This window comes from Nestor notabilis, unplaced genomic scaffold (assembly GCF_000696875.1).
Source record: "Nestor notabilis isolate BGI_N333 unplaced genomic scaffold, ASM69687v1 scaffold7647, whole genome shotgun sequence".
Lineage (NCBI taxonomy): Eukaryota > Metazoa > Chordata > Aves > Psittaciformes > Psittacidae > Nestor > Nestor notabilis.
Window position 1 is genome coordinate 7,790 of NW_009937793.1, and position 12,386 is coordinate 20,175.

The window sequence follows — 12,386 nt, forward strand, 5'->3', positions numbered from 1 at the left end:
ACCATTAATGCTTAATCTTCTTCAGTGTAACTTTTGCATTCAGAATCAAATAGAACTTGCTAATAATATTACTTATTCTAATTATTTATTTTGCACCGTGAGGTCATACTGCTTACAGCCTGTGCGGTTTCATACCTGTTTGGGATGTAGCATGTCTCTCTTCAGCTGCAGCATTTCTGTTTTCCAGAGAGATTTTTGAGGAAGTCTGAAACATCATTTCAACTTCATTGTCTGAAGCACTCAGGACAACCTCCTGAAGGAGGATGAAGCTCTCCAGGTCTGGAGTTACAGGGGCCTGGGGCCTCCCACTGCAGTTGCTGGGGCAGGGGAATATGTCTGCAGGAGGTGTGTGTTGGGTGAGAGTCTGTGTCACCATGGTAAGGAGCTAAAGGAAGAGATCATCAGACTGTGCAACATCAAAGGAAATGGATCAAATCCTCTTAGAGACCCTGCAGCTATAGGAGCCTAAACCTACAACTACATTGAAGGAGATACAGGTTGAGTCTGCAATTATTGGATTGGAAAGTAGTCTCCTTAGATATGGAAGGGCTGGAAGCTTATGACTTCTGGCAACAGTAGGAAGGCTCCTTCTCCACCTGTAACTACCACATAGGTTCAGTGCTCTGGCTGCAGGTAAGGGACTGATACCTCTGACGTTGATGCACTGAAGCTCTCCTTAGCAGGCGAGCCAACCTGAAGGCAAAAATACTTTTGTCCCAGTTAGGTGGATTCCAGCCCTCCCTAGCAGTCGTTTATACCCAGAGAGTCCTGTGGCAACAAGCCAAGTCCTTGCTGTCACACCAGCTGCACAACCGGTTAGTGACCTGCAGCTATTGACCAGTATTCACGCCTCTCTGAGCCTTTCTCCTTCAGTGATGAAATCCTGGGGATGCCATCTTGGCCCTGGAGCTGTATAGTCAGTAACTCATGATACTCTCAAGGGTGCCCTTGCAGCACTTAGGATTTGTGCCCATGTGTTTGAACATGTGGCTAATAAACCAAGCACAGAACAAACCTTGACAGTCTGTCTGCAACTTCTTAACAAGCAGCAAACCTCCACAGGTGACAAGTGAGAATGTCAGATGGGGGAACAGATAGTTTATTCCTTGTAGAAGGGAGTCTTCTATTGCTGTGATGGTTTCCTTTTGGTGCGGATGTGCTGTTCAGGCTGCTATGATGCTTCCTCAGAACTTCCAGCCCCTTGTCTGCCACTGAGGCACTTACTGCAGGTGGAAAAGGAGGCTGCCTTCTGTTGCCAGAGGTTGCAAGATTCCAGTCTTCCATATCTCCACCACTCCAGTGACTGCGTACCCTCGTTCTGCGCAGCTGGGAGTCATCTGTGCAAGGTCTCAGTGAAGATGCCATCCATTTCTATCTTCCCTGACACTGTGCAGCCCACTGAGCTCCTGCAACTCCTTAACTTGTTGACAGAGCTCCTGCACTAACATACACTTCCTCTAGGCAAGGACGTTTCTGCTTGCACCAGTACTTGGGAGAGGGTCTCAAGCTCTTACGGCAGCTTGACACCTGGAGAGCTGCATCCTCTGTCAGGAGCTCTGCCTGAGTGAAGGCCTCTGATGTTCCAAGAGTGGTTTCTTCGGCAGGTGCTGGGGGATGGCACTCTATAGCTTGTTACCATCCTAGTTGGACACTTACACATAGTCTTCAGCAGAGTTTCTATCCCCTTTCTCTGAGTTGTGCTCTGGCCCTGGAAGTTGCATAGGGGTATCTCTAGTACCAATTGAATGGATGATTGACCCTTCCTAATCAAGAATCAGTGGAAGACAAATAGTCAAAGCACTCTGTGATCAGCCATAGCTGACATTGTTTGAAAATGCTAGTGTTTACTTAAAAGACCTAAGGAAAATACAGTTTTCTGAATACTAAAGGGTAAGGTGAGATTATTTTCTGATACAGCCAAAATTTCCCTGAGTGAGACATTTGTTTATAGAAATACCTAAACACCAGATTTTGGCGATTTGGTGCTTAATAATACCTCAGTTCTGGAACATAGGAATTTTTTTTTGTCCCGGAGTTATCCGTTCATGTGACATATTTTACTGAATTGTCACAGTAAATTATTCTGGTTTGAAAACAACCTACCAACTCATGCTGTGACTTTCTGTCCTGGGTTCAGAAAAAAATTGTTAGAAAAATAGTAATTAATTTTCCTTACTTTCAAAAGGATATTAGGTACTTAAAAGTGGTGTTTCCCAGGACTTCTCTCACACTCTGAAGCCCCCTCTCTGTAATAATAAAAGCAGTAATAAATTGACAATGTCTGGCAGTCAGGGTGTTCTTATACTTCTATAGATTGAAGACTTTGCAGAACCAGTCATTATTCTAGCATCTCATAAAAAAAGATTTGTTGTCTCTTAGACATGTTCATTTTTATATTTTTCCCATCATTTCCTTTGAGAAAGTTCTGCCCAGTCTGCCTGTCCTTGGCTCCCATACTAGGTAAGAGCAATTCAGCACTAATATTTTTTCAAAATTATACCTTTCTGGGCTGGATGTTTCCTTCAGCAGTTGTTTGGTTTTTCTTAATTCTCCTGGTTGCTGTAGGTTCTAGAGAGCATTTGAGTGTTTCTTCACTTGCTATGCCTATTTTTCAAATAGAATTTCAGAAACAGCATTGCAGCAGTACTACTGGAAGCAACATCTCTAATGAGGCAATATCAGCTCATAGCACAGGGTAGATAGATACATGCTTAAGAATGGAGTGGAAGAATGTTGGGGGTTTTTATTCCATGTAGACATTGACAAAGTCCTCTTTTCTTAACTTCTCTCTTTGCTCCTCCCTTAATTCTCTATCCTGGTTAAGAAACCAGGTTTTATTATCACAGAAATATAAATAGCAGCTTTAGTATTGTTATATAGAATATAACAATAAAAAATGCTTGTAACTGTATCTCAAAAAAAAAAAGTGAAACACAGCATTATGTACAGGCATTACTTAAGGCTTCTATTGGCTTCAGATTAAATGGTGGTGTGTGAGAACTAGAATTTGAAGCAGGACATGTTTTGTATCTCAGGATTGCTTCACTCCTTTTACGAACTTTACTCTTAATGGAAGACTGTGCTCCTGAATGGAAAATTATTTCTCTTGTGGTCTAATGTCTTCATTAATCCCATGTGTTCTGCTGTGGAACAAAATTAATTTAGGGCTGGCCTCTTTCAAAATAAAAACCATCTATCAACTGTGCAAAGCACAAGGATTTTACCAAAGAAAATTGGAGTACACAAACTTCATTTTGTAATCTCATCTGAGTAGAAAATGTGAAGGTAGGTCAAGAACTGATACTTTTTTTTTTCTTTGTAGCTATCTATTTTGTTGTATAAATTGAAAGTACCTGAAAGTCATTGTTCATGTTCATCTAATTATCAAAGGATATTTGATTTTTGTTATGTAGCTCACCTGTAAAACCACTCTTTCATGGAACTCTTGCTGAATCCCTGAAGTATTCAAGGCATGATAGGCATTTAGTAAAAAGTCTTAGCGGTAAAAAACTTGAGCATTAGCAGTGAATCTGGATAAATCCAGATATTCATTATGTATACTCTGTTCCCTTTGTCAGGAAAACACGGTTCTAGATACTTTCCCTAGATATTTCTAGATATCTCTAGATATTTTGCCCTATTCTTTCTTTTAAGAAGTTACAATACGTAAGTTCAAGAATCATAGTACTATTTCGGTTTTTATTTTGCTGTTGAAGTGAGTTTGTCTTACCTTTGGGGTTAGCTCACCCGTAGAGGGTGCTAAAGCACTGTTGTGTGAGTAGAAATTTGACACAGGTGCTTTTACAGCAGCTCTGGGTTATTGCTCTCTGGACTTTCAAATCTTATGTACGTTCTTGGCTCTCTTCCTGTGATCAGTCTCATTTTATTCAGTGAAGCTACTGAGTTTACAGTTGTCTGTGTTTGTCTCTTTGTAGGATGAAAAGCTAGTAAGGTTCTTCTAGTTAAGATTTTTGAAAGATAAAGAGAATGGAGTTTGGTATGCTGAAGGAGGGAGAAAAAAACCCCAAAACATACATATCAAAAATCTTGCTGGCGTCTGCTTGAGAGAAAATTGCATAAAGAGCATTTTGGAGTGCCGTGGAAGTTTTGTGTGTGTGATACATACTCCTTATGTTGCTGGAGGCTGTATCTTCTAATGAATTTAAAGGAGACAAAGCTGTAAGACAGAAGTGAATATTTGCAGGAAGCAGTTTCTTTATATATCTCCTTTAATCCAGAATACCACTGAAATGCAAAATTCCAATTAGTCTTTTTTTCTTCCCTTCCGTTCCTCTTAATTTGATAGTAAAGTTACAGAATTCATCTTGATCTGTCTTTTTTCAGGCCTTTCACAGATATGTCATTTTTTCACTTTACTACCTGTTTTCCACAGCTACAGGTGGGAGAGGGAAGAGATGTTAAGGGCCAGTGCAGTATAAACCTATGGCAAATATCTGGAAGCATGTATTTTCTGTCAGACCAGCTATTCCTAACATTATCAAGCTTTTAACTAAAAATACTGTTTTGAAGGATTCCACAGAGCATCTGTTGGGCCACTTATGCTGTGGCAAAACTTGTAGTGGTTTGTGGGCACAGCTTGGAGACCACTGGTTTAGATATCGAACGTATAAACTCCAGACTTGATTCTGGCAGAAGCTGTGAGTCATTTATACATGTCTGTGTAACTTTTCTGAATAAGTAATAATGAATACTAGCTGTTTGACTCACACGATTATTTTATTTTTTAATGTAAATGCAGGTATGTTAACTGTTACGTGTAGAATTAATGCACAGCTTTTATGTTCATTTAATATCTCTTCATTTTTAGGCATTACCCAATTGGTTTGCTGTTTGATCTCCATGCATCAAATACAGCCCTTCCTTGGAGCATCACAGTGCATTTCAAGGTAAAACTGGAATACACCTTTAGTTAAGAACAAGTGATGGTGGGATTACATGAAATTTGGAAGCTAGGAAAAAGTTTCATTATTTTATAAATAAGTGGATGGATGAATTCAATTTTATAAATAAGTGGATGGATGACTGTAAGGGGAAAATGTTCATTCTTCAGAAATTTTTTGTTTTTCAAGGTAAGTTGTGATACTGTCAGTGCAATTGAGTGGATATAAAAGAAGAACTTTATAGAAAGTTTTTAATTCAGTCAGCTTGAGTTGACAGAAGACTGGGGAGATTGAGAAGTCCTTTGGCCACATGGAGCATGGATATGAGATGCTGTAGAAATCCTTGAAGTCAAGGAAAGCTGTTGTATTTCATGTGGTTCCCCTTTAGAGAACTAAGGGAAATGAGTTTGATCTTGTGACAGCTTAGTCATAGGAGAGACATTATGTTGATTACACATTGTAAAACCATTAGGTATGACTTCATAGCACTACTGATCTCTGCTCAGAAGAGTACTTGCACAAGCTAGCTTTGGTGCAGCATTCTTTCATACTCTGAAATGCGTTAAGGTGATCACTGCAAAACAAACTTGGGGTTAACTAGAAATCATGGTACTTAACTTTGAAACTTTAATTTCTCCGTTATAAGAGAAACAATGCAATGGGAAAACTATTCTGAAGGAAAATGCTACGTGAATAGGCTTGACTTTAGTGTGTTGGTATTTGAGGTGAAACAAAAAGCATATTGGGGAAGCAGCTGTGATGAATGTTTTCATTCAAACAGTTCTTCTATTGAAGGTGTTTTAGAAAAGGTCTTGCCAACAAGGGTAGTCTGATTCTTTTTGGAAGTGTGCACTGAAGTCATACATTCTTATGATACGTATTTCTACATGTTGAAACTTCTAAAATGACTGACTGAATGAAGTTGGGGATATTTTTGAAACCACTGTAATTGCTACACTGATGTCTGATGTATGTCAGAGAGCACTGGGATGAAAAATCTTCCAGAGTGTTTTGAAGAAGCTGAAGGATATCTAGTTTCATAAATCAGGATTTCATTGTTACACATTCTGAGAGCTCTGGGAGATCAACAGTGATGTTGCCATCCCAAAGTAGACCCATCTTGAGAAATAAGTTGCAGCACAACAGTGCTTTTCAATTTCATGTAGTCATTTGAACTGACTTTTATGTCCTTATATTACTGCTTGCCAAAACATCAGCTAATTTTAGTTTATCTCAAAGGTGTACATTAAAGATCAGCAGAAATAACTGCTGATGTATTTTTAAAAGCTGATGTACATTAGTTTTTAAAAATATGACACTTTGGATTAAGTACTTGCTTAATCTCTCCTATATTTTATGTAATCTGAAAGTTTATTTAAATAAGCCCCTCTCAATCCTGAAACTCAAAAAAATAACTGAAATATATCAAAGTATGTAAAATATTGATGACATCTTCATGTGTTACAGTTTCTTACAGCTGAATAGTTCAGGTGTGGGATTCCTGCCTGGATGATTCTTTTCCTTTGTGTGTAGTTATTCTTCAAAGAGCCATAATTTTATTTGGCTTAATTGAACAGTTGATGGATTTTTTTCTGGGGTTTAACTTGTGGTGTCATGGCTTTCTCCTTTCATTTACCAAAGCATGCAGTCAACAGCAGATGTCTCAAACATCTGCTAAGAATGTTTCTTAACACCCTCCCAGCCCCACCCCATCAGTTTTCTTTGTTTTAAAGTTAAAAAACTTGGAAAAAGCTTATTTCTGTTCAGTTGAAGTTTGAAAGTTGAGAGGTACTTGTAACTGCTTTCCTGTGTAATGTATGCAGACCAAATAATAAACACACTTACTGTTTGTAATGAAGAAATGGTTTATTCATTTGTACTTCTGGTATGCAATAAAGTAACATGCATTTATATCTTCAGTAAAGTTGAAATACAGTTGCCTTAAATAGTCATAGAAGGATGAGCTTGAACAGAGCACTAAGGTCAGAGAATCATGAGAAGCTGTAGTCTGGGAAGTTGCTTTTGTTACCCAGGTGTGGCTTTACAGGAAGGAGAGAAACTCTTTGCCTTCCTGTTAAACTCATCTCATGCTACTCTGCAGCATGCTTAGCACTGTTCATGTTCTCAACATGGTAACCAGCTCTCCAGATTTTTGAGCAGCAAATGGGAGGTGGTAAACTGCTCTGGAAATGGTAGCATTGTTGGAGGAGAGGAAATGGGGTGTGTTAGGGGGAAGGCTGATGTTCTCCCTTTGCTGAAGCCCTTATCTGCTGGTGTCTGCTTCTCCATCCATGACCTGATGTAGAGGTGGAGAGACTGCATCTGTTTTTGTGTAACAGCAGCTGTCATCTTAGTTTTCTTGGCTGAAAATTGGGTCAGGTGTAAATGTAGCCTAGTGTAACTAGACTGTCAAAGTGTGAAACAGATGTTTTGTGAACTAGAACAGCCAGATAAGTCAGTTATGGGTTATGAAACCAGACTGTTGAAATTGCCTGTGATGGTTTTGGAACACTTTTATTTGAGAGGACATTTAGTGCTCCTGTCTATACAGATGATACCTGCTTCTGTATTATCAAGTTTATGCCGCAAGTGTCTACTGGTATGCAAAATAAAACCAGTACTACTTGAGCTTTTTAAGAAAATCAGAGTCAACCATTAATAACTTTTCTTTTAAAGATACAGAATATGAAGGGAGCATGATTTCACCAATAAGAATGTAAATTTGGTGTATGTTAATACTTCCTGCAAATCTTACAGTTGTATAGCCAGGGGTAGCTACCAGCAAGTTTACAATTATTTACGTTTGATCACTATTTCCTTAAGTAGAAGGAAGGCAAGTAGAATTAAAAATAAAATAATACAAGCATACATGATCTATATTTAAGTATAGAAATTACTATCCTGTGCCCTAGTTTATAAATCAGTGGGGATGCCATATTTTCTGTTGGTAGTCTCATGTAGGTGAAACTGTTTCATACGCTTCTTGTAGACGCAGCAGTGTTGTTTTCTAAGTTACTACTTTCATGTTTAATTTTTTCAGCTTCTGCTCATAGTGCTGCGTAGAAACGTGACAGTGGTTTTCCTCTAAACAATAGTAGACAGCACTGAGATTGTAGAAGTGTTTTCTAGTCTTCCACAGTGTTATCTCTTAGAAGCTGGGAAAATTACATATGCCACACCTTTGTAATACTGAATTCTTTCCACTAGCTTAGCTAGCTTTGGCCAGTCTTAAGTATCTCCTCACTGTTCTGCAGACCACACTAGATATAGTCTCTGGAACACATCCCCAGGGATTGACATTCACTGTAATTCATTGGAAGAAAGTCAGCAGAGAGGTGCCTACCTGTGAAAGTCAGGAATGTCCAAAAAAAGGACCTCACAGTTAAATATTTAGGCATATGTGTAACAAAACTGTTGTTATCTGTCGTGGTTCAAGCCCAGCCGGCAACTTGGAACCACGCAGCCACTTGCTCACTCCCCCTTTTTCCTCCCCCCACTCCCAGAGGGATGGGGAGGAGAATCGGAGGAATGTAACTCACACAGGTTGAGATAAGAGCAGTCCAATAACTAAGGTATAATACAAACCACTACTGCTACCACAAAAAGGATAAGGGAAATAACAAGGGGAGAGGATACAATTGCTCACCACCTGCTGATACCCAGCCCGACCCGAGCAGCGATCTGGGCCTTCCGGGTGACTCCCCCCAGTTTATATACTGGGCATGACGTGCTGTGGTATGGAATACCCCTTTGGCCAGTTCGGGACAGGTGTCCTGTCTCTGCTTCCTCCCGGCTTCCCCTCCTCCCTGGGCATGAGACTGAGAAAGTCCTTGGTCAGAGTAAACATTACTGAGCAACAACTAAAAACATCAGTGTTATCAGTGTTGTTCCCAGGCTGAAAGTCAAAACCACAGCACTGCACCAGCTACTAAGAAGGAGAAAAAATGACTGCTGTAGCTGAACCCAGGACAGTATCATAAACTTAGCTAAAACTTCGGCTTTTAATTGTGAAAATAAGTTCCTAGGTTCCTGTCTTGCTCAGCATTAGGTACATTCCACTGTGATCTTTTGTTGAGGGATGCCAGTGTCTCACTTTGAATTCTTGTATTTAAGGAACTTTCTTGATCTTGAAGTATGCTATTTCTGACTGTTCTTTTCTTCTGGATTGGTTACCAGACTTTACTTAGATTTTAGTCAGCTCCACATACATCAGTCCTAAGTAACAATAGCACTTCCTTTTCAGTTCAACACCAGACCTTGTATATTTAAGTGGAAAAGATACTAGAAGTCTTGTCTTCCCTTTATACTCCCGGTTTTGGAAGATACTCATCCTTTTGATCCACAGTTTCCAGAGACTGGCTTCGCTGTCACAAGGAGGAATCACTATTATATTATATGAAATTCCATTATTTAATTTCCAACTCTTTTCAATGACCTAATGAGGAGGGACTTATCGTTGTTGTACTTAGAATTTCCTTCAGGTGAGGCTATACCCAGCTGCCTTTCATATTGCCAACTGTTAGTGGTTCATGAATATTTTGAGCTCCTGTAGTTTGAAGAAGTGTTCGCTATTTTTTCTGGTTTTAAGTGGAGGAGGGAATATATGGTTTGGGGTTTTTTTGGTCCCCCCCCCAGCAATATACTGCTCTTACTGTGACACGTAACTATAGTGTAAAAGTCTTTGAAAAATATCCCACTTTGCCTGACGAATAACTGTGCATGTGCAATGCAGAATGTAGTGGTGCCAGCTCTAACCAAATAAAAGGAGTATAAAATCAAGTTGCAACAGGCACATGTATTAGGTAAAGTTGGAGCTGACAAGGATTTCTAGTATCTAAGGAGATGTGTAAATGGTGTATATGCTATAGTTCATGTATATTCATATATGTGGATGATGATAAAAGTCCTGCATAGAAATGGATGCCAACCTGCCATTGAGAGTCAATAAGAATTTGGTGTTTGTTATGTACTTCCCCTTTTCTCCTGTTCATTGCCAGAGAATTACATATCTGCTTGAAAACATTTTAAAACTCTTCATTTCCTAAATTTTGGACATAAGGGCCTAAATACATTCAGTGATGTATGTAAATGTATTTATCAAGTTGAGGGTGGGTGATTTAGAGTAATTTCTAGTTTTTACAGAAAACTGTTTAGGTTTCTATTTTCCCTGAAACATTTTTCACTGCAAAGCCTTTCTTGTCAGCAGAGTGAGAGAATGGTTGTTACATTTTTCCATAAGCACATTCCATTGTGCTTATTTTTTATAACTATAAACCTGATTAAAATTATCACTTATTCTTCATCTTCTAAGGTATGTGATGTGTTTATTTATCTTGATCTATCTTGTCTCTTTGTAGAATTTTCCAGAAAAGGATCTTCTACACTGCCATTCTAAGGATGTGATTGAAGCTCATTTTATGGCTTCTATAAAAGAAGCAGATGCATTAAAGCACAAAAGCCAAGTAATCAATGAGATGCAAAAAAAGGATCATAAGCAACTGTGGATGGGTTTGCAAAATGGTAAATACAGTGCATCAAATATTAATTTGTCTAGCATGCTAATAAATAATTTCTTAAAATTCTAGTCATAGTACAGGTTATAACTTGTCATTGTTCTGTGGAATTTTAGTCTAATGGAAAAGTTAATTTTTTTATTTTTTTCTTAAGTCATGATTTACATCATAATCTAAATGTGGATTGAGTTATTCAGGGAACTAATTTGGGTCATGACTCAGTTTTAACAAAGCAGAACTAGCAACAAAACTAAATAGATAAATATTGTCTAGTGTATTTTTGTGCAGCTTATGGTCTTTATTTGGGAGACACCTGGGGTGTAAACGTTGTTCAGTATTAATGATCTTGGACTGTAAAGCAAAAAAGGTTGTTTCCTCTAGTTAATGCTTGAGGATTGTCACTGATAAACAATACAGGTAAACTTAAAAAAGTTGCCCAGTAGAATAATAATTTTACTTTTCTCTGTGCCAAAAGGCCAAAGCTTTTTTCGTGGGGTAGTTCTGGTTTTTTTTGGTGGTGAGTTTAGTTTGGTTTGGTTTGGTTTTTTTTAATTGATGATATTGTCATGGCTTTCATAAAGATTTCTGCATAGGTAAGTATTGACTTGAAAAAAGCAGCAAAAATAATTCAGCACAGGATGTTGTAAAATAATTAGTGTTCTTACTTTGCACAGGTGGCAGAAGCTGTACTGCAAAATGCAAGTGTGCAAAATGTAACTTTTTTTTTGTTTTACTGTCTGCTCTTTATGATCCTGGCTCTTAGAGGCCTGTAAGTTGAAAAACTTTGCAAGTATTTCAGAAACTGCTATCTGGAATGGGTGGTAGTGCCATTTTCAGTGCCTTTTCCTTATCTCCTGAAGCTGTAATTTATATTATTACTGGTAAATCTATTTTACAGAAACTGCAAGCATGAAAATTTGTATTCTATATTGAGGTATAAAATAATAAATGCTTAGAATTAACATCTTCCCATATGTTTGTAAGGAAAACTAAATGAAACAGGAGAAGCTTTGAATGCAAGAAGACCTAAAGCATGTGTTTGCTTTAGACAGTGAGGTTCCAAGTTAGATTGGGTTTAATGTGTGTATTTAGTGAGTGTGTGTTTTCTATTTTTGTTAGTGATACTGCCTTCCCTAGGAAAGATATTCCTGTAATAATTTTGAAGATTGAATGCTTATTAGAAACTCTGGTCTTTTTCTTGTATTTAACTGGGGGAGAGTTAGAAATTGAGGTATTACCTTAATTTGCCATTTGGGTGGTAAGATCTTGAGGATGCCTTATGTACCCGCAAAATTTATCAAGTAAGAAATTGTACTTTATCTGTTTCAATTTAAAGTACTTCTTGAGTGATTCTGTTTTGTATAGCTATTAGTCAGCAAACTGCCTGATAATATATTCACAAAAGTGAATTAGCAGTAAATAAAGAGTTCTGGTCCACTGGAAGACAGGATCGGTATAAAAATAGGTATTTCCCCAAAGCTTACATTGTTACAAGTCAATTTAAACTGCTATATCAATTCTGCAAAAAAAGGATTTTGCTGTTATAAAAGTTACGTCTTGCAAGCAGTTTAGCTTGAGACAAGCAAAATGCTGTTCCAACATTGTTTGTTTTCTATTTCAAGAATTATTAGCTTTATTGCGAAAAGAAATTCTGTCACTTCATCCCAGTGCTCAAGTGTTCCCAATAGTGCACTTTGTGTGCACTTTTTATTAATACTTTTTGAAATTAAAACTAAAATACTTCTAACGTGAGTTATAATACAAGTATAATGAATTATAATAGTGGAAGAAGAGTTGTCTACACTATGAAATGGTATAAGTTACTGGCCTTCTCTTCACCAGAAATTTATACAACCTTGATACCCTTAAGATATTAAGGTATGGGAACCAGATAAGCAGTGTGTTCTTTCTGTGCTAATCGTAGGCTCTCTTTTTGTTGATTATTTGTCTAAATATTTTCAGTTGTAGGGAA

The 12,386-nt window shown here is 38.0% G+C and overlaps 1 protein-coding gene across 2 annotated transcripts in view; it reads left to right on the top strand.

Moving 5' to 3' along the window:
- The window catches only part of ATG5 (autophagy related 5), a 71,619-nt gene that overhangs the window by 7,460 nt on the left and 51,773 nt on the right, over positions 1–12,386 (top strand). For both annotated transcript variants that reach the window (XM_010019010.1, XM_010019009.1), the window contains 2 exons: positions 4,829–4,907; positions 10,259–10,421. In XM_010019010.1, coding sequence (XP_010017312.1) covers positions 4,829–4,907; positions 10,259–10,421 — 242 coding nt within the window. The remainder of the gene's footprint in view (positions 1–4,828; positions 4,908–10,258; positions 10,422–12,386) is intronic.